This window comes from Opisthocomus hoazin, chromosome 5 (genome assembly GCF_030867145.1).
Source record: "Opisthocomus hoazin isolate bOpiHoa1 chromosome 5, bOpiHoa1.hap1, whole genome shotgun sequence".
In the NCBI taxonomy this organism is placed as follows: domain Eukaryota; kingdom Metazoa; phylum Chordata; class Aves; order Opisthocomiformes; family Opisthocomidae; genus Opisthocomus; species Opisthocomus hoazin.
The window spans coordinates 29,777,673-29,798,911 of record NC_134418.1 but is presented as its reverse complement, the minus strand read 5'-3'; the positions used below and the strand labels follow the sequence as shown (position 1 = coordinate 29,798,911).

The following is a 21,239-nucleotide window of genomic DNA, read 5'->3' as shown; positions in this document are numbered from 1 at the left end:
TCTGGCTTTATGTGTTTTCACACATCTTTGGTAGAAGTGCTAGATGGAGCTGTATATATGATTCTCTCTCTTTAAAGATACATGTATACATTACATGCTTTAAGCACCCTGTTGAGGCACTGTGTAATCCTGAAACTCAGCCCAACCTCCTGACTTGCACACTGTTTTGTTGATAGTGATCTTGCATAGTGTGTGATTGTTCAGGATTTTTCAGTATCTTCCTGAAATGACTTAATCTTGCACACCAAAACCTGTTGTAAGCTGCGGAGCGGCTCCTACTGCAGGACATACCAGCTAGAGCTGGCTAGCTCTGTGCTTCAGCGGGCAAAGGAGCTGCCAGCTATGCAGCTCGCTGCAGCCCTTTGGCCTAAGACTTGAAAGAGTGAGGAAGCTGTCGGGAAAGAGTGTTTGTTTTAAAGGAATTTAGCAAATGGTACTGTCCTTTCCAGAGCTGTTCTGGTCAATAGAAAAATAACTGGTACATGTCATGGAAAATTTCTAGCAAGAACCTTAAAGCAACTGACTAAAAGATATTTCCAGAAGGGGACCTTTGGTTGCCCATCCTGGCTCTTGACTCATGTGAGTTTAGCTATCTGTGTTGCAACCGTGGTATAAACAGGCTGTAGTTGCCTGCCTGTACATGGGTACATTTCTGACAGTAGGTAAGATCAGCCTGTGACCAGGCCTTGAGGATGTCCTATTCCTTTGCATGGTTGTATTGACTGTTAGCACATCATGGTGGTGGGCCATGGTTCCCAATAAAGGGCCATTTTAGAAAAACGTCCTTTGTGTACATAGGGCTTTGTTGTGAAACCCCATAAATGCATTGGAAATAGAGCAGTAAAAGGGAAGGTTTATTGCTGTTAAAAGGTAACCTGAAGATTTGGGTCACTGGGTGCTCCTTGATCATTTTGTTGGCGCTTGTAATCGATTTACTTTGTTCTTGCACTAACATGTGAGTGTTTGCGTTTCAGCGGTAGTTGCAGGATACAGAGCAAACTACAAAAAGAAAAACACCTGAAGCAGCTGGAGGCCACCAATCTATTTTGTGGCTCAGTACAGTACATTTGGGGAGCAAGATGTGTCCACCATAGTGTGAGGACTGTCATTCTACAAGGCAGGGAGATGGTAGAAAGATCATGAGATTACAGAGAAAAGGGATGAAAGGACTGTGGGATGGTGGACAGGTATTTTTAACCTTCTATTGTGGTCTTTTTTTTATATTATATAAGCTCTGTCAGACAGTACATTTATATCCTTCACCCTTTTACACATTATAATATTAACACACCTTTTACACCTTCCTTTTTGAAGCTGTAAAAATAAAAAAAAGATGGCTTCTTCATCTTAGTTAGCAGAGATAATGGCTGTCTTCACAGTATGCATACACTGACTATACCACCAGCTCCCAGACACGCGTTTGAAGTGCAGGGTATTATTCTGGAGGCAAACAAGTGCACTGGTGGCAGATTTTTCTTGCAAGTCTCAGCCCTTTGGAGCCAGCGATGCTGAAAGGTACCTGAATTCAGGAGTTCCCAGTGCCAGGAGAGCCTTGCTGGAGCTGTCAGCATAGTTTCCAGGGCCCAAGAACGTGGGTGTTTTATGTCATACCTTGCTGCTTCTCTGATGTGGCCATGGGAATGTTTACTAGCTATTGTAACTAAAATACAGCTGGCAGACAGGAAGAATATGTAGATGTCAAGAACAGAGTGGGATAGAGATGAGGAAGGTAATTTGATTGATTGTTTTCTCAAATAACAGTAGAGATAATATTTTGTCCTTAAACATTACGTTACTGCTAGGCTGTGGACGGCATTGCTTTCAACACTGGGGAAACTCTGCCATGAGCTGTGCACTTCTATATTCATGCAATAGGAAGCATTAACCCTGCAGCTGTCTCTTCTGCCCTCTCCACTCCCCTCCACCCTGAAAGTCCAGCACTTTTTCCCTGTGCTCAGCAGCTGTCCATGCAACTTTCTAGTTGTAAGCAAGCTGTTCTGAAGAAGCAGATTTTTTAACAAGAAAAACCCCATAAAGAACAAGGAATTGGTTAAACCTATGGAAAGCCATGTGGACAGCTTTGCTTAACAAAGTGCTCACACTGGTTTGCCCAGGAGATGGTGTGCACCAGGGCTTCAGAGGGGACCTAAGGACCAAGTGTCTAAAGCCGCTTCAGGGTGTCAGAAGGCACCTTGCTGTCAACGAATTCCAGCTGAAATGGATGGGCATGAATGCTCCCTGGGAAAAGAGTTATTCTAGAGACTGTACTGAATAGAGCAGGTGATAGTTCAAACAGGTTTGCAAGTTAAAATTGGTTTTATTGTATTTGTATTGTGGGCTGTAGTGAGAAAAGTAAACAGAAAGCAAATATTGATAGTCGGGAATAACAGAGTTTCACTGAAAAGACAGACACTTTGTGATTTGCAACCTTTATGATGTTGCAGGGTAAGCCGCATCTGTCACACGTAATATATATCCTTTGAAATTCACAGGTTTTCAGCTGCCCAAGTCCCTTAGGTGTCCTAGGAAATACCTAGATTTTGTGAACTGAGTAGAACCTTATTAATTTGAGATCGAATTCAATCTTTTAGCTTGGGTTAAACAGCAGCTTTAAAAAAAAATGTCTCAAAAAGAGATTATTGCAATTGAAAGACATAATTGATTAATCCTCAAGTAATAAATTTTTCAGGATTAAATATAATTTCACTTGGTGTTAATAATATTCTTTTGAACCAATTTGTGAGCTTCCTTAACATGTGTTTTTTTGTTTTAATAATCCCCTTATGTTAGTGACAGGAATTTTCATTTTCCACCTATATTAAAATCTCAAGACAGGATTAAAAAGCACTTCTGCTTTGCAGTTAGGTGATATTAAAGCTCCTTCCTTTTCCTGCACTCCGAGATTTTACCAAAGCCACTGCTGGCTGCTGCGATAAAGGAAAAAGGCCTGTGGCATTTCTTTTCCTTTTCCTGGCGCAGCAAGGGGCCAAGCCGGGTGAAATCTCTCCCTCAAGCCCCGTGGACAGAGAAGTTTGCTCTGTCCTGGGCCGCCCACCCGTGCAGACCCTGGCTGGATGCTGCGGAGCCAAGGACAGGGTCAAGCCTGGGGGTGGAGGTGGGCTGCAGCGCAGCGCGCAGGGAGCTGAAACCTCTCACTTGCCTCCTGTTAGGACATGGTTTTAGGGGTGTAAAGAGTATTTTGAGCAGAATAGGATTTAACCTTTGCTCTAATCTTCAACTAGAGATGAGCTTTATGGTTTTTTTTTCAAGCTTACTTTGTTAAATCATTAAACAACAGCTAGAGAGCAGAGGGAAAGAACAAGCCCCTAATTTGTGTCTTTTCCTTTCATGGCTCACTGGTTTTGCTAAGAACATCTTCAGATTTGGTTGGGATATGCTTCTCTTCTCTTCACCCTTTGCCTCCTGCCAGCCTGTGGGTATGGGGCAGTATTACTCGCTGCTGCTGACTTTTGGCAGTGGCTGAAGTTTTCAGATTTTATTGTCTGGATATGAATACTTGAATACAATTCACCTGATTTCCAGAAATGCTGCTGTTTGGTTTTTTTTTTTCCTGCCCATCTGTTTTGTGGAGCTGTGGTGCTCAAGCCCTTCTCACCTGGCATTAGTTAAGTGTGAATGTATTGCCTGACTTTCTCTCCGTTGGGTCCGGCGAAGCGACGAAGAGTTTTTGTGGTTGGTTTGGTGCAGTGTCAGGTTAGGGACTGGGTATGAAAACTGTGGAGGGAATGACCAAGTCTCAGCTGATTCTCAAGTTCAGTCACTGAAGCTGCGTATGTACTCTTGGCCTGGAGCAAACATCACCTAAACGGTGTTAGTTTAAGTCTTGGTGAAAACTATGAAAGATAACATGTTTTACCTCACATTTGCAATAGTTTACAAGCAGGCAGAGCATTATCACTGCTCAGTTGACACATACCAATTCATTAAGCCCTTGCAACTTGATCATGGATTTGTGGCCTTGGCGATGTGAGCGAAAATGCATGTGCTTGAACTTGTTGGTATGCCGTGATGGTTCAGCTGTCTTGCTTCTTTCAGAGATGTGTGCCTGCAAGGAGCCAGCACCTTTAACACAGTCTCGTTGCTCTGCCCTCTCATAGGTGGATCAAGTTTGAGGAGAAGGTAGAACAAGGTGGGGAGCGATGGAGCAAACCTCACGTGGCTACCTTGTCCCTGCACAGCTTGTTTGAGTTAAGGACGTGTATAGAGAAAGGGTCAATAATGCTGGATATGGAGGCTGCTTCTCTCCCGCAGGTGGTGGGTAAGTAAAGCTGCCTTGGCTCTTTCCCTCAACTCTTCCCTGCAAATTTTTGTTAACCCTGATGATGGTTTCACTGATGGTTTGAATGAAAAAGCCCTGCTTTTTAAATAAAAGAGGAAAATAAAGAAATAATCCTCCAAGGAATAACAGGGAAAACTAGACAGTACATAGAGAAGGATAACAGGTAAATGAAAGAACTTCTGAATTCAGGAAGAAGAGTAACAGCATCAACTTCAGTGATAATTAGTGCTTACCTTGAACTGTTTTTTAGTGATTATATAGAGCCATTTGGATCCTGAAGTATGTATACTAAGTTATGTCCTAAGATGTCGCTACATCTGTGAAAGGAATAGCATACACTGACATCATTTATGTTCACCACCAGAAACGTTACATGTGAAAGGACAGAGATACCTGGCAACTACTGCTTTGTGCAGAACACTGGCCCACATGGACATAAACTGCTTTCAGATGAGGTCCGGGGGTGGGCTGCTGAAGGCAGCTGAGGCTCTGTTTAGGATGGGGTGCTCCCCTCCAGCAAAGGAGAGTGAAGAGCAGCCACAGTACCAGCTGATGCTTCACTTTTTGCTGAATGGGGTGGCAGTTTTTTTGCAGTCAAAATAGCCGTGGCCTGGGATGACACGTAGTGACATTGCTGAGAGCTATACTGTGTTCCCAATGACATGTGAGCAGACATACAAAAATAAACTTTAAAAGTAAGCCATCCAGAGGAGATACATTTAGCCAAAACACTGAGTTTAGAAGCCGTTGTATGAAGAGGTAGAAGAGCAAAAAGAAATATAACCACTGCAAAACTCAGTGTTTTGAATTACAATCTCAGGAAGCAGGCTGAAAATTGTCCTGGCATGAAATTATCCAATATCAGGTGTTGCACTAGTTTGTAAGACTTGGAATTAAAAAAGCTGCCTCTGACATTATCTACAGTTTTGAGCTTAGTTTTGTAGATGCTTGTGGTGGCATTTATCTTACTTTATTTTTGCATCTGTATATCCAAATGCACAGTTTTGCAAAGTTTTTAAAAAGAAAAGTCCAAAGTTTTATGCTGAAGCTGAACGTGCTTCAGAATATAGCAGTTGATGTCAGTGGTCCAAACATTTAACCCTCAAACATTGAATTTCTTTTTGAAATCACTTCAAAATGTCACTTTCAATATCCTTCTTGAACACTCAAATTAAATCTAATTCCTGGGAGATTAAATTACAAATCTGTGGCTGCTGTTGCGGTAACACTGTCCTGAGTGTGGTATTTTTGCTGTTCCAGATCCTTAATCAGATAGCTAGGGATGTCCAAGAAGCCTGCAGACTTGGTTTCCAGAATTATTTCGTCGTGGTCACTTGATTGATGTCTAGTAGTGATATGCAGGAAAGAAACACTCACAGAGCGCTCTTTGTTCATTTATATTGTATCAGAAACATGGAAGGGAAGAGATACTTGCCAGAAGGAGAAGGATAAAATTGGTAAAGAAAGACATGTTGTTCTGAAGGAAGTATTCAAAAAATCACTAACAAAAAATACGAACAACAAAAGCTCACAGAAAAAAGGCACTTTACAAAAATAAAGCTTTTGCCAAACATTTTGTGTAACCATACCTACATGTATATAATCATCCTTTTCTGAGTTTGGGTGGAAGAACTAGGCTTCTTCCCGTAGTGATTTGAAGAGGCATTAATTCTTGAGCAGCATATAGAGGGTGACTTTCTGACTCACCGAGTTAGCAAATGTGATGCATGTTCTGCCTCCCCTTTCCCATAACTTTTATTATTAGCACAAATAAAAGTTACTGGTAGACAAATAAGAGCTGCCACTTTCCCTTGGGGGACAGCATGTTAACTGAAGTAATCAAGGGAATGTGAGATTTAATGCACAATAGAGATTCTTACTAAATCTGCCTACCTTTTTTTTATTTCTCCTCTGGGATAGGGGAGCAGAAAGGACAGAATTGATGGAAAGTGAGCAGTCTTTGCAGCGGGCTGGGAGTGTCCTTTGCTGGTGATACAGTTAAAGGCAAAGCCACGTAGTACGTACTGTGACAACTGGAGCAAGTTCTGCCTTTTGTAGTTGCCGTCATTTTACTTTACTTTTGGGAGTGAGTGATTTAATTAGTTACTCGTCCCCAGGACTTTTTCCTATCATTAAATTAGATTTTATTGGGGGCCTGCGAAGTGAACTCACGCCTTGTTGAATCTGATAGAGGCTTTACCATGTTATTTTTGGGAGCATACTGGAACTTGCAATGTAGTTGTCGCTTCTCCACAAAAATACAGAGTCAGGGCAGATTCCCTTTCTGAACTAAGAACCATCTTATCCTGGGTACAGCTGATTTGAAATAGGCTCAATGGCATGTACGACAAGAACAAAACGGAGTTGCGGTGCAATAGGTAAGTGTCGGTGGCTGGTGGGTTTTGCTGAATGGAAATGCTTATGTTCTGTTTCCAAACAAATGTCTAAAAGAGATTCCCATTAAAAATAAAATGGTGAAATCTGGTGGTGGTTTTGAGGTGGGAAGGAAAGCCTACAAAAAAGGTAGGGTGAAAATGATCCGTCTCTCTCCCCCTGCTCTCCCTTGATGCAGTGGAGTTTTGTGCTTTGTGTTTAATTCTCCTCTCCTCTCCCACACCCCTTTCTTTGCGTGCGACAGAAATGATCGTTGACAATCACATCGAGACGGGGCTCTTGAAATCAGAACTGAAGGACAAGGTCACCTACACGCTACTCAGGAAGCACCGGCATCAGACAAAGAAGTCCAACCTGCGCTCTCTGGCTGACATTGGAAAGACCGTCTCCAGTGCAAGTAGGATGTTTACCAACCCCGATAATGGTAATGCAGAGGCTAACTGGCTATAGCCTTCCCCTTTAAAGCAACCCACCAAACTCGCCCGCCGAAAACTAACTGCGTTGCCTTGACAATGCTTTTCTAACCCGTGATTAGCGTAGCGAGACCCGTACTGATAACACATCAGTGGTGGGCTCTGAAGGCTGCTTTGGCCGTGGCACATCGCTCTAACCATATCTTCACTGGACTGAGTGGGAGAGGAGGGGAGGTGGCAGGCAGGTGGCAGGGTGCAGGAGGCGCAGGGAAAGACAGAGACACTCTTGCAGCTGGCATGGAGGAGATGATGTCAGAACAACGACAGGAGAGAGAGATTAAAAAAACAGTGCCTGAACCTAGAAGACCGATCATCTGAAATGTTTGGGCAGAGACGAAGCTTTCGTGTGCGTTCGATTTCTGTTACACATGGTGTCGATGGCACTCTCAATCAAAATTACGTGATAGTAACATCTAGCTTGCGTATTATTGCCATACAATCATTGTCCAGTGTGGGTAAAGCTGATTTCCATCTTGCTTGGTTTATCCTAAAATTGTTTTGTGATATGTGTTGTGAATATGTCTGTCTTTCTCTCTAAAAATGGTGTTATAGGTAGTGCCCTGTTTATAGTAGTGTCTATAACTGTGTGTGTGCGCATGGATGCAGACAGCTATAGAGGCCTTGGCAGTGACTCTGTACGTACCCATACATAGAGATCTGCAGTCTTCTTACTAGTGGTAATCAAAAAGGAGGAGTTATGTCAACTGCCTCCTGTTTCAGTCTGGAAATTTGCCCAAAATTTGCCATTTTAAAATATCCAGAAATGAAAGCAAGCAAAGAAGTTATTTTCTTTTTGCTGTATTTAAGGCCTCTTAGCTTTCTGTGTTCTGCTTCTTAAACTCACCCTAACATTTCTTCCTAACCTATTATCGTACTTCATTAATATTTCCTACTTTTTATCATCCTTTGCCTTTTGCAACAGGTGTGTATGTGCATGTAAAGAATATTTATTGCTCTTGATGATGCATCTTGACATGTACGAGTGCCTTGAAAATGCAGTGATTAAGTGAATAACACAAAGGTGCGGTAACATGAATCAAAGGAATGTCCTGGGTGTGCAGCTTTTTGGTGAATATCCCTGCAGGAGTCTGATGGGGCAGAGAAGGGCTGTGCTTCGGAGAGCACTGTAAAGAAATTCCAGTTCTGGGGAAGGAGCTAGCATGGCCAGATATGGTGGTTGGTGCACGCTAAAGACAGGGGAGCCCCTTCCAGAGCATTCTGCAGGGAGGGGAAAGGTTCTCTTGGGCATCACTAGGTTTTGCTTTTGGCCTGCAAATTCCCACAAGCCTTGAGCAGACACCTTGCTAATTGGGTAATATACATGAGCAGGAGAAGTGCGTGTGGAGGGCCACATCCAAGAGAGGTATTGTTCAGGAACTCTAGCTAAACTGTTGCTCCTTGAGTCCCCTCTGCTCATTTCACGTTAGCCTCAGTTGTAATATTTGTAGGTGCCTTGGGTTTTTCTTGCCCTTAAATCAGCCGGGCACTTCAGATCCCTGAAGGATGCCTCAGTCATGTCAGGACTGGGCACCCAGTGGTAACTTGTGTTTATTTTCAGTTGAAATTAAGAAATTATGGTCTTTCCAGCACTTTCTCGGTGGCTTTCTATTGTGTCCTCCCCACTGTTTGTATGGGAGGCGTCTGCTTTCTCTTTGAAGAAGGAAACGGCTGTTGCAGGTAGAATACATAAGCATTATTTGCGGTGCTGTCTACAGATAATCAGTTACCACTTCCATGACTGCTGACTCTTTCTGGACCTTTGAAAAAATGAACAGGTTTGCTTTGAGGTGAAGAATCCCGGACTATAGCCATGCTGTATGGGAGACAAAACATAAGATGGACATGTCTTTAGCACATACCGCTCAGGTGCTTCAGTTGCCTTGTGCGTGGTGTGGGGGATGCTTGCAGTTCTCGGCTTCAGCCCCAACCCCCATTCCTGCAGGTAGGCACTGCGACACCGAGGGTTATGGTAACATGGAGAGATGATTCCAGGCTGGCCCACAGTACGCTTGCGATTCCACAGTCAGACCTAACCGCTCATGTTGCGTGGGAGACAAGCAGATAAACTCCTAATTGTTGGGGGTGCCTCTGTGTTTGGGCAATGATTCGTTTTTTTTCTATGTTACAGCTACATCAAGTTTAGTGTTTTATTCTGAGTGCCTGTCTCCATGAGTTCCTAAGGTGTAGAAAAGTAGAGAAACCTTTAGGATTGACTGTATGGCATTGCTATGATTAGTGCCTCCTTTGGACACAGCAAGAGTCTTAACCTAAGTGGTTAAAATAGGCTCTGCTTACAGCGTGCATCCACCTTGCACCTCTGTGTTGCATCTGTTTTTACCGCACCGTGTGCGTGTAACAGCCTCCTATTTTTTCAGCAGCTGTTGAATGTCGATTTCTTCCATTCTGCAGTCAAAGTCATTCCTTGAGGAGCCATCAAAACCTCAGGGTGTTAAAGACAGATTAAAACTTACTTAAGGGGTTTGAAGGTAAATCATGTTCAGTGTATTATTTAGCTATACCTTGAACAGTAAGCCCGGTCTCTTCGCTGTACAGAGCTAGACTTTCAGGGCTGGTTAAAGAGAGAATAATAGCATGCTTGTCCTGGGAAGGATGATGCTGACAAGGGGCATTCGTTAAAGTTCCACTCCAGCTCCTGCTTATTTTTCATGGCTAAGGCCATCCTTTACTCGAATCCGAGGTGACTTCATTTTTCATTCATTTATTTTCTTGTTTGAAGGGGCTGTGCAGGTCCTGTCTCATTTGGACTGATTCTCAGAAAATTCACTCCGGCTCTGCTTGGCCCGCTGGCTGACCTTCAGCCACTCTTCATGTTGTTTTGCCTCTGCTTCCCCACCTGGGATGTTTGTGTGTTATGACAATATATAATGCATTATGTTCCGTGACAGTTCAAGTGCTTTGAGGCTTAAGGAGGGAGAGACTTACATACAAAGTGAAACACTTCATGAATAGCTGTTACTGTTATCTATTATTTACACTTTAATGAAAAAGTAACTCCAGAGTATATTTGGTGGAGTTATATCACGCTCCCTGGAATTCAGTGAGTGCCCCTCATGTGCTTCTAAAGGCAGAATTCGTCCTTTAGACAGATAAAAATTTCATGAGGCCCACAGGAGCGCAGCTGTCTCTCACAATGGCTAATCACAGTAATGAAAGTTCCACCAGCCCCAAGTGCTCGTAAATTTCCCTGGAGTTTCTTTCCAGGTAGGTGTTTCCTTTCAGTGTCTACCTTTCATTTCAGCGTCAGTGAAACTTTCATCTAATATTCATGCTGCCGCCAGGTTCATGAGAATGGCATCGCTTACTTCTCACCTCTGCACAATAGTTTTACAGGCTGGTGTATTTGGGAAGCAGCTTGGCTTTCTGCTTGACTGGCGTTTACTGCTGTAAATGGGGGAACTTCTCATCTCTAGTTTACCCATAAAACTCATTGATGTAAATTACAAAACATCCAGCTCGTTTAATGGACACAGTTATTGTGTGTTCATTAAGGGTAGTTAATGAAACGATTTCTGCTGAAGCTGAACCAGACCCTGCTGTAGGTTATGTATAAAAATATTGTGCAACTTACTGGCTCTTACTGGGCAATCAGAATTGATTCGGAGCCTAAGTTTTTTATAGGTACCTAGTTGTATTAAATTACTTTCAAAAACATTTATTTAGGAAAAACTTTAGCATAATGTCATTGGCGTGGATTCCGCCCATGATTTTCCTTCTTTTTTTTTTTTTTTTTTTAATTGCTTCAGGGCTGTTAGGCTTAAAACCCAAATTAAATAATGACAGATTTCTTCAAGGGTGTTTGTTAGATCTGAAATCTGGAAATATCCCCTGGGCCATGGTTCTCAAAGCTATTGAGGTGCCTGTATCTCACTTATTTCAGAGGGCTTAAATAATGAAGTCTTAGTGCTCTAAAATTTTGTATGCCTTTGTTAGCTTCGTGGTAAGCTCGTATAAACTCCTGTTCTGGCATTATCTTTAATCATAATTAAAGCTTCTGAATGTGTCCTCTAATACTCTTTATGCATAAAGCAGGAAAAAAAGGTAAATAAGCAGAAGTTGCTAAGACTTTTCCTGTGAAAATTAGTGTATTTTCACTCCATTGCCTGTTGTTGGGAATTTCTCTGTGAAGCACCCCAGTCTGTGGCTAGTGCCACATTCTTCTTTCCATCTTCTGAGATGACCGAACCCTGTGCACTTATGTGAAATGCATGTAGAAATTCAGCCCCTCTCCTGCCATGACTGATCCCTGAGCGTCTCCAGCTGCTCCCTCTGCCTTTGCAGCTACACCTGGGATGACTGTGGCTCTGTGGTCCCTGGTAGCAGAGTCCTCCTCCACCCCCTTCTTCCATTTCACTGCGCTTTTTGAAGATAAGACTCAGTAACAATCAGATTGGCAGAAGCAGGGAACTTCTGAGTGGCAGAGGTGCGAGCTGAATGCCTTTTGTTCATTGCTGCGTCATAAAGATTGCTGTTTGGATCATGCTTGTGGGAGGATGCTTTCTCAGAAATCCTTTTCCTGTTGGGAAAGAAATTGGGCAAAAGATGACAATTTCTTGTGTGACATAGGATGGAGGAAGGTAAATCAAAGCACTCCTTTGCTGCCCATTCAGCAGGAGAAAGATGATTATCAAAAAGCTGAGCAGACAAAGCTGTACCAGGTAATTACTCAGTTACCTCACAAAGACACCTCCCTTTTAGTTTCTTTTATTAGTAGAAGGTTGAGCTGTGTGACGTGTTCAACAAGGACATTTCGATTTTACATTTCAGTTGAACTCCTGTGGGGGTTTTTTGACAGTTTTTTTTGTTTTTTGTGTGTGTCTTGTTTTGTTGACTGGCTTTCTAAGAGTTTTTTGTGTCCTTTCCTGGCACAGGGTACAGCACTTGAGGAGAAGCCCTGCAATAAATAACATATATGCTAGCGGCTCTCCAGCAGCCCTTGCCCAGCTGGCACACCCTTGGGTTGTAGCACAGGTCTGCCCGGGGTTTGCCACTGTACGAATTGAGACCTGTGGTCACCGTTCCTTATGCAGGTGCCTCAGGACTGTCTAATCAACATCTACCAGTGCTTCGGTGGTGACATTGGCTATGCATTTTTGACGTTTGCCAGCATTTTGTATAATTTAACACCTGTGAGAGCCTTTGGCAAAACCATTGAAGAGAAGCGGTCAAATCATACTAAAACCAAGCTGGCAGAGGCTGTAGGAAACTGTGAAGTGTTTAAGTGTGGGTGTTTAACCACCATAAATAATGGCATGCTATCCATCACCATGCAGATGGTGTCTGTGTTGGCCACACACCTCATGAACATTATTTTTGCTGTGCTGACAGCATAGTTTGGAAACAGTTGAGTTAAAATAACACTTATGCTGTTTGCAACACGTTGGCTGGTGCATGGAGAGAAGGATAGCTAGTAACAGTTGAAAACTATTCTCTAAACTTTTTATTCTACGTTAGAGTTCAGCTGTATTCAGTTAAGTGTTTTTCATACAAACTGCATCCTCAGTCCCTTTAGAGTTGAATGGTGGATCAGCTGAATTATACCAGCACAGGACGAGAGAAAGACAGAAAGAAGATATTTTTCAAGGAATGCTCGGAAAAACCCCACCAATGTATTTAGCTGTTTGCATTGTTTGAAGCATTGCAGATGAAGGTACACATTTCCAAGCCCGCATTGGTGTGCCTGGGTACGTACATGGTCAGGACACTTGAAGTTGGCTCCTACAGGGACGTGACCTGATTTTTTTTAAAAAATGCTGTGCATCTGCCGTTCTTATTGACCGCACTGCAGCCTGGGACTGCTGAGCTCAGGCGGCACTGCAGCTGCCTTACTCAGTTGCTTGAAATCCATTTCTGAGATGCCTGAATTTTAGACACCAGGGATGGAAAGCTTACTCCAGACCTGTCAACTGAATACTGAAGGGCGGACCTGCGGAGGAGGTGTCATGCTCCAAATGAGTGGGCTTACCACTTTGGTCACCGAACTATGCAGAAAGGTGCACTTGTGTGTAACTGCGAAGGTTCAAACACTCTGTCTCCTACCTGGCTTGCTTGTGCAACTGCTTGAGCATTTCTTTCTTGCATAGTTTTTTTTCTTTGACTTTTCAACTTTGCTCTCTTCCTCCTCTTTGCTGCTGCTACTGTCTCCTGCTTGCACCGCACAAGCACGCAGCCCACTCGAGAGCTCCGTGCCCTGCCTAGCAACACGCACGTTGGATGATGAAATCCGAGTGCAGCGCAGCCCCAGCGTGGGATGGCTCAGTAAGTCCGGGCAGGGGTAAGGGCGGGTGGGCTGGGGGAGATGGGAGGGAGAGGAACAGGTAGCTCGCACCAGCCGGCCTCCTAACGCTTGCTGCTGCATTAACAGTGGGAAGACTGCAAATGCGTCCCTTGTGGAATGGCTGCTGTTCTGGCTGTCTGTGTTACCCCCACTATCTCCTCCCACTGCTCTGTTTCACTGTGTTTTGTTTTTTTTCTTCATCCGGGATGAAACAGGTAGGTCAGCCTGCCCCCACCTTGGGGGTGGTGATCTCCCTCCTAAGCCATCTAGTGACATTTCTTTCACCTATTGCAGTACGCGTTGGCTCTTAAAAGGGCTTTGTGAATTTTGCCACCAGTGCATTATTATAAATGCAATGAGCTTAAATATTTTAATTTCCATATAAATTAAATACAAAAATAAGTTCCCTTTGTCACACAGCTAGCAGGCGCCACCAGCTTTATCGCTCAGTAGTGAGCTGGACTTTTCTCAGGCCCCACTTGTCTCTGATTGTCCTTTGTAAAACATTACTCATCAGGACCCTTGCTGGTCACAGCACAGGAGCGTGCTGTTCCCCCAGGAAGGCACAGCTTATTGCACTGATGGCATAGAGATGTTCTTTATAGGCCATAGCAATCTACAGAAATCTGAATTCCAGGATATTCACCGTTAAAGATGACTATCGAGTCTATTAATAGAATGAGATAATAACATGGAGGGGTTTGGACTGCCTGCCTTACTCCTTGCACCAGTACTTGACTGAGCACAGCCAAGGAGAGGCTCGCATTGCCTTTGCCAGAGAGCCAGTAATGTAAATTAGGCCTGAATCAGGAAATTATCCTTAGTTAGCAAACTGCATAAAGGGTGAACATTGTGTGCTGAAGTCTTTGGCTGAGTTCTCGGCAGCAGAAACCTTTTACTTCGCTGGTTTGTTCAAAGCTCTGAGAGCGTGTAGGCTGAGAGGCTTGTTGCTTCCCTCTGCTCCCGTATTTCCTCTCAATTCAGAGAAGCTGCTTACCCAAAGACTCCCAAGTTTTGAAGGTTGTTTTTTTTCCCCTCTTTAAGATCTTTCTCAGAATTGGTATTGCTAGGCTTACCCCAGAGGCTGAGATTACCTTGTGTCACTGTAACCTCCAGATGGTTGAGTCTGCTGCAGAGAGTCGCTCTTATGAGCAGGCTTGTTATACAAACATTAAAAAATGAGTATTAGACATGCCTTTCCTGTCTTTGGGTCTTCAAAGGTGCACACTCATTAGGAGCCTGAGTCAGAAGGGATTTAGGCTGTGCAGATTTGGGCCACGGTGTCCACAAAGCCAAATGGCTTTTGAGACAACATTGCTCATGTTGCATCTTGCACTTCTAGGAGCATTTTTCTGGTAGTGACTTTGCCTGGCAGTCAAGATAAGTTAAAGGATTTGGGGAAAACTTCTAAATGCAGGCTTCGATACCGTCAAGTTCCTTCGATCAGCAAAGCTTGTAAAAGGTGAAGCTTACGGTTTCCAGTACATGTTCAAGAGATTGTCAGAGTCAGTACAGTGGGACTAGTCTGAACTTGAGGACCTTGTAAGGCATCTTCAAAAGACTACATGCACAGACACCTAACTTTAGGGGAGAACAGTCGTGTTACGTGCTCACAAGGTTTTGGCTGTCAGCATTAAGTGTAAAGTTTCTTGCAAGGAGATGGAGATACGAATCGTCTTAGCCTGTGAGAGCCCTACTTAAATTGAGATCATGAGACACTTTCTGCCTGTGAAGAACAAAGAGTACATTGTAAAGTTTTGGTGCTCAGACCTCTTAATACAAGGCCAGTCTGATGACAGAAAAAGGGAGTGAGTAAGGTCTGTGTGTTGTGCCAAGAAGTTGGAGCTATGGCTAAGGTACTCACTGCTCTTTGTGGGGATAACTTGGAAACGAGTGCAGGTGCAGGCTTACTTGCTTCTCAGGCTCAGGTCCTCCTTCCTGGTAGGAGCTCTGTCACTGACTGAAGTAGGAGTGCTATCACACAAGCAGTTTCTTTAGAAAAAATGTCAGAGCAGTGCTGAATTGCCAGTGAGGAATTTATGGGCAGGAGGGCGACATTCCTCATCCAAAGCCCTCGAACTGGGACAAAAGGAGTTTCCTGAGAGCCCCCTGCCCAGAGGTTCATGCTTCTTGTTGTGCAGTTTTGTCTGCTGTCCCTTATTTGTAGGCTCCATGCACTTATCCTTGTTCAGCCTTGTAGTAGTAGTGCTGCTGTAGCTGTGATGGTTTTAGAGTATAGTCAAGGTCATATTTGTAGGGAAGTGTGGTATTTATTAAATCAAGAGGTAAAGCTGGAACAGGCAGACAGGTGTTTTGTCACATGGGTCTATCCAGGTCTGGAATAAATATGGGATACCTTGAGAAGCGCTGCTGTGAGTTTGATGTGGTTGTGTTCATCGTGTTGGAAGAAGGAGGCTGCTAGCAAGAGGCGATGAAGTCATTACCTGCTTCCTCTAGAAAGAAGGGTAGTTATCTCCGAAGAAACTTTCAGCCTTGGACATCTAATAAGCAAAACAAACAAATGTAATCTGGAAAATATCAGCTATGAAAGCTGTAGGCCCTGATTTTAGTCTGTTTACTCCGGAACTGGACCTAGAAATTTGGAAAACCATGAAAGCACTCTGCAGAAAATGGATACCTTTGACAGATGCCTTTCCCTACAGCTACATAGGGCAGCATTAAACAACTGTCTTAAATAAAATCATTAGTATTTTCTGCGCTTGCTCAAAGCTTTTTGGAAGCCATACTTAGTTGCTTCTCAGTTGGAGTTGTTAGCCGTGCCAGGACTCGGAGGTCTCACGGTAAGGCTTGAACAAGAGGAAGTCAATCTCTGCAATGCTGCCTCCCCATCCAGAGGAGAACAGCAGCTCTCCCCAGCCCATGAACTGGCCTTGGGCAGGTGGACAGTGGGGGATACCCAGCTCTGAGAGCGACCCACCAGTATTCCAATCTCTGCGGGTCTTTGAACTTCTCCAGATCTGTTTCACTCTGCCAAAGACTTTCTTGTTCAGTTTCTCTCACTCCTTAGCATTCAGGTGATAGAAACTGATAGAAGCTTTGCTTTGACTCACTGAACTGCGTGACACCAATTATCACTGTGAACAAGCTTTGCATTTTAAAGAAAGTGCTTCTCTGATTCTTATTTGGTATTATTGACTCAGTTTTGCAAAGCAGCTATGTGTATCTCTGCATTGAACTTCAATCTTTCATTTTAATTTATGGGTATGTTACATACTTATCAAAGATTTTCCAGAATTGACAGTGTCTGTGCAATCTTTAAGAGATAATTAATTGCACCATACAAGAAAAAGGAGCCCTGGGTTTCAAGAATGGGCTTCAGGATTACAATAACCTGGGTTTATTTTGGGGTTTTTTTGTCCAGGTTTTCTTTTTACCAAATAAAGTATTTATTAAATATTCATATCACAGAAGGTGTTATGAACAAAGTAATGTCTACACCATGTAACAGACACAACATATGTGAGCAAGTTTGATCACTTTTTTCCTGTTTCATTTATGTGTTTATCTCCTACCTACTGATTCATATCAAACATTCAGTCAAAATTTGTAGACATTCCTAAGTCTGGCTTGCTAATAATTAGGAGAATGGTTACTAATATATATAGGTTAAACCAGTCTTCCAAGTGGCATTTCTCACTCTATGAGTAAATATATTTGTAAAAACTTTCTAGAGATAGGTGGGGACTTAAATCTGGCTTGCAATAACAGAAGGAAGAGGAAAAGCTGGGGATCCCCTTTTTATAATGTCGAATTTATCTTACTGTGCTTAGCTTCTGCTGTGTTGACGTTCCTGGATGTGGTAATAACACACAGCAGGTATATTGTGATTTGAGGTGGCTCATAAGAAAGAATGCTGTAAGTCTGTCTCCATCTATTCTCTTGAGCATGTTGTAAAGAAAACTCAGTTGTGGGAGTCCAGATCTTTTTCTTCCCACTTCGGTTTTTTTTGTGGGTTTTTTTTTTCCACCCTTGGTATGCTGATTTATTACAGAGCTTGTTTGCACTGGGAACTGATGAACACTGAAAACTTGGACTTTCATTTTGATTTGAATATCAAAGCATAGGTTTAACCAATATTGTCTCAAAACAGCCTAAGTTGGGAAATGCCTCAGTGCCATTTCTTTTCGAGTGTTTTCTGTCTTTCCAGTTATGTTCATGGTCACAAACTGTATGACCACAGCTCCTGTTGCTATGCTTCTGGTTCCTGTGAGCATGGGTGAGAAGGGATGGGAAAATTTCAGAATAACTAAAAAAATGCATGCTGACTACTGTGGTTTATGATACTATATCCATCCCAGAAGTCTCTTTTATTTTTTTCCTTAAATTAAATTACATTTATTCTTTTACCATTATGGCTATTTCTGGGTTTCTTCAGTTTTAACTACAAATGCTTTTAGTGGGATGGTAGAACTGAATTCTGAAATCATGGGGCTTTTTTCCAAGTTCTTTAGAACTATTTCCACATGTTCTGCTAGAACACAAGAATAAGTAGTATAAGTAGTCCATAAGGGACCAAGCAGCTCCTTACTAACTGTTTTGCAGTGTTTGAGTGCCAGAGTGTCAGGTTTACAGACGAAAAGTTAGTCTTTGAAAAGGAAGTGGAGGTGAACTGCTTCAGCTCTTTGTCTCTGGGGGTTTTCTTCGTCTCCCTGGGGTATTTGGTGTCAGGAATAGGTGAATTTTGGCCTATCAATGTGATGCACACGTTTTAATCAGTAAAATTCTTAAAGTTCATGAGCTTAATTAATGAGCTTGCTTGAAGAAAGGTAGATTTTTATTATTGGCTGTCTTGAAGGACCAAGAGCTGCCAGCCTCCCTCGCTGCTTGAGTTGCATACCAAAGTCTGGGATGCTGAGGAGTGTAGGGCAGACACCATCTACTTAGGAGAGCTAAGGCGAGGGGTTTGCAGGTCAGAGTGACCATGAGGGTCCAGGCCCTGTTGAGGGATGGGTTTATGACTGGGTCCTGGGTGACCCAGCAGCGTCAAGGTCAGCAGCTTGTTGCTGCTTTGCTTTTTCTCCTGCAGGCAGGAATGATGGAAATTCCTTGGACTCTTTTGCTTTCCTAAGAGTCACGGGAATGCTGTGGGTCAGAGATGACTAAGGGTTAGCATCTTAGTATCTCATGTGCCACGATAAGTCGCAGAAAGCAGCCTAGCAGGGTCTTAAATTGCCCACATCAACCTCCCTTGTGTGAGGAAGGGTGTTGCTGTAGCCTGAGCCTCTGTGTTCTTCTGATTGGATCTAAACAGATGCTTTAATTGGTGTCAACATTGTTCTTACAGGCAGCCCAGCCATGACTCACAGAAACCTGACCTCCAGCAGTCTGAATGACATCTCTGACAAGCCTGAGAAAGATCAGGTAAGCTTCAGATCCAGTCTTCGCTTGGTGGCGTGCATGGTTAGGAGCTGGATGTTGGGGAAGGAGACTCTGTACCATAAAACTGAAGCAGGAGAGGAGGGTGAACAAGGTGAGCAGAGTATTTCCGAGCCCTGTGGCTCGATCCTCCACTTTGTAAGCACCAGCCCTTGAAAACAGCAGGTTAAACTCTTGCAAGCCCTGAAGCAAGTGACACTGAATACATGGCATCGTGCTGATACCCATGAGAAAGGAGGGAAAATAGCCAGGTACTGATGTATTTTTGATCCTCTTCCTGCTGAGAAGAGAGTCTTCAGGGGTTACAGCAAGGGTCTGCACAGGAGCTAAAGTCCTGCAGTGCTCCAGGGTGTGTGTTCACGAGGGCCAGCCTTCGGGGGACCGTGTCGCTGCTACAACAGCTGGTGGAACAGAAGATGCTGCCTCACCGTGTGCAATAGTGCATTGCTTCAGAAAGGCAACTGTGCTGACAGGTAACCATGGAAGAACAGCTCCAAAATGGAGATAAGTAATAAAATTGGTCTTCAGTGCCAAGTCTCCACGAATTTGACCAACTTCTTAGACTGGGGTAATGTTTGCGGTATGTCATATGGGCTCTCTTTGTGTGTGTTCTCGTCCTTTCTGAGCATTGAAGAGTCTGAGGGGTAGGAGTGAGTTTATTTCAGCTCTTAGAAAACTGGTGTCTGAAAAAGGTCTCTGTGCAAATTTCAGAAATGTGTCTTAGTTCAGAAAGCGGGTTATTCTCAAAGCATGACTGTTTCTTTTGGAGAATCTTTTTTTTTTTTTCTGTCTCTCAGTGTTCTCTAGTCCCATGGTTATTCTGAATGCAAATGATAGTTACTTTGGAAGGTTATTTGGGTAACACAGTAAAGCTGGCCAGCTGAGAATGACTCTAGCCCGTCAAATGGTGGCTGGTTGCAGTCTCCTGTAAGCGCGCTCTGCCTTAAAGGGGCACAGCAACATAATCAATGTAGAAAAGTGAGTTCAGAGTAATTAAATATTTAAAAAAAAAATTATATAACTATACTTCCATGGAAGAGAAGGGGGGAAATGTGTTTTGCATTGACCTCAGTGTCATTCAGAGTTATAGCATACATCTGTATTGATTGGTTGGTTTTGCAAAATAGCTGTTCCCTTTAATATATGCAGCCACACCACCTGGGGGAAGAGTGGGATTGTAAAATAGCTTTTTTTATTGGAAAGACTGCTATGTTTCGTATTTTTAGTCACATTATAATTGGAGTCTTATAGATAGGCTAGCAGAAAACTAGGTCTGAATGTTGCAGCAGGCTTTGTAGATCTTGGTAGTGCACACAGTCTCAGTTGCCCCTCCTGCTGAACTGTCTCTGGATGCATACAGATTATAGTCTTTTTGTGTAGAATTGGGTACAAAAATAGATGTTTTAGTAGCGCTACTAGTGAAATCTGTTAATAAATCCTGTTTGGAAGTGCGCTCCGAAGTTTTTAACTTTCAGTGGAGATATTGCCTGATTGTTTGTAGTGAAAACCATTACTTGAAAACTAACTAGCTCCAAAAAGCCACTTAGTTAATTAGCCTGTGTCCTGCTGATGAACTTTGCACAATGGAACCCTTGTACTGTATGCCTTTCAAAGCTAGCCTGAGAAATCACCTTAGATCTCAATTTTTGTTACTGATTGATTGAAACTCCTGTCTTGATAAAGTTTGTGAAATTCTGGTGATGCCTGGCAACTTTCTTGAGACAAATTTAGCATGCCGTTTAGTAGGCAAGGGAGTAATCCATGAAGGTACGACAGCAAGAGCTGGACAGAGATCAGATTTTCTTTCTTGCCTTGACAGCCATGACTGGCTTTCATTATTTTGGTGTCCCATCTGGAAGCTGGATAGTTAATGAGGCTGTATAGTGAGGGTATGACTCTGCTGGAGAAACAGGCTATTCCAATTTTTATTTATTTTTGTGTGTATAAAAACTGCAACAGGCTGAAGTCAGTTTAGAACAGTTGCTTGGAGCAGGACTGGGACCTAAGCTCTTTCATTGATCACTGTTTTTGCAAAGATAAAGGAGAATATTGTGTGCCCATGTTTTAAAGGAAGAAAGGCTTTGAACAAACTTCTATATATCTTCAATAACTTCCCTGCCTTCCTACATCCGTAATTTTCAGTTCTGCAACCTTTAATGTTAATTGGAATGGTGTGATTAACAATGTAGCGATATTCTAGAGAGCATACTCCTTTAATCTGTGTTTTGGTAGGTTCTTACTGAGCAGAAAGACACCTAAGTAAAATTAGAGATTCTGGATGCTGTCTTTTCAAACTGTGAAGTGTGCTCATCAGAAGATTTTACCCTTTTATTTCTTTTTGTTTCTATCTCTTTCTCTGCGTGGAGCAGTGCTGTTGGCC

General features: G+C 43.0%; 1 protein-coding gene across 6 annotated transcripts in view; it reads left to right on the top strand.

Annotated features, from left to right (window-relative positions):
* The window catches only part of SLC4A4 (solute carrier family 4 member 4), a 240,596-nt gene that overhangs the window by 145,318 nt on the left and 74,039 nt on the right, over positions 1–21,239 (top strand). For 4 of the 6 annotated variants that reach the window (XM_075420783.1, XM_075420785.1, XM_075420784.1 and 1 more), the window contains 3 exons: positions 4,119–4,279; positions 6,939–7,118; positions 18,768–18,844. In XM_075420783.1, coding sequence (XP_075276898.1) covers positions 4,119–4,279; positions 6,939–7,118; positions 18,768–18,844 — 418 coding nt within the window. The remainder of the gene's footprint in view (positions 1–4,118; positions 4,280–6,938; positions 7,119–18,767; positions 18,845–21,239) is intronic. The other 2 variants (XM_075420781.1, XM_075420786.1) reach the window with 1 other exon arrangement.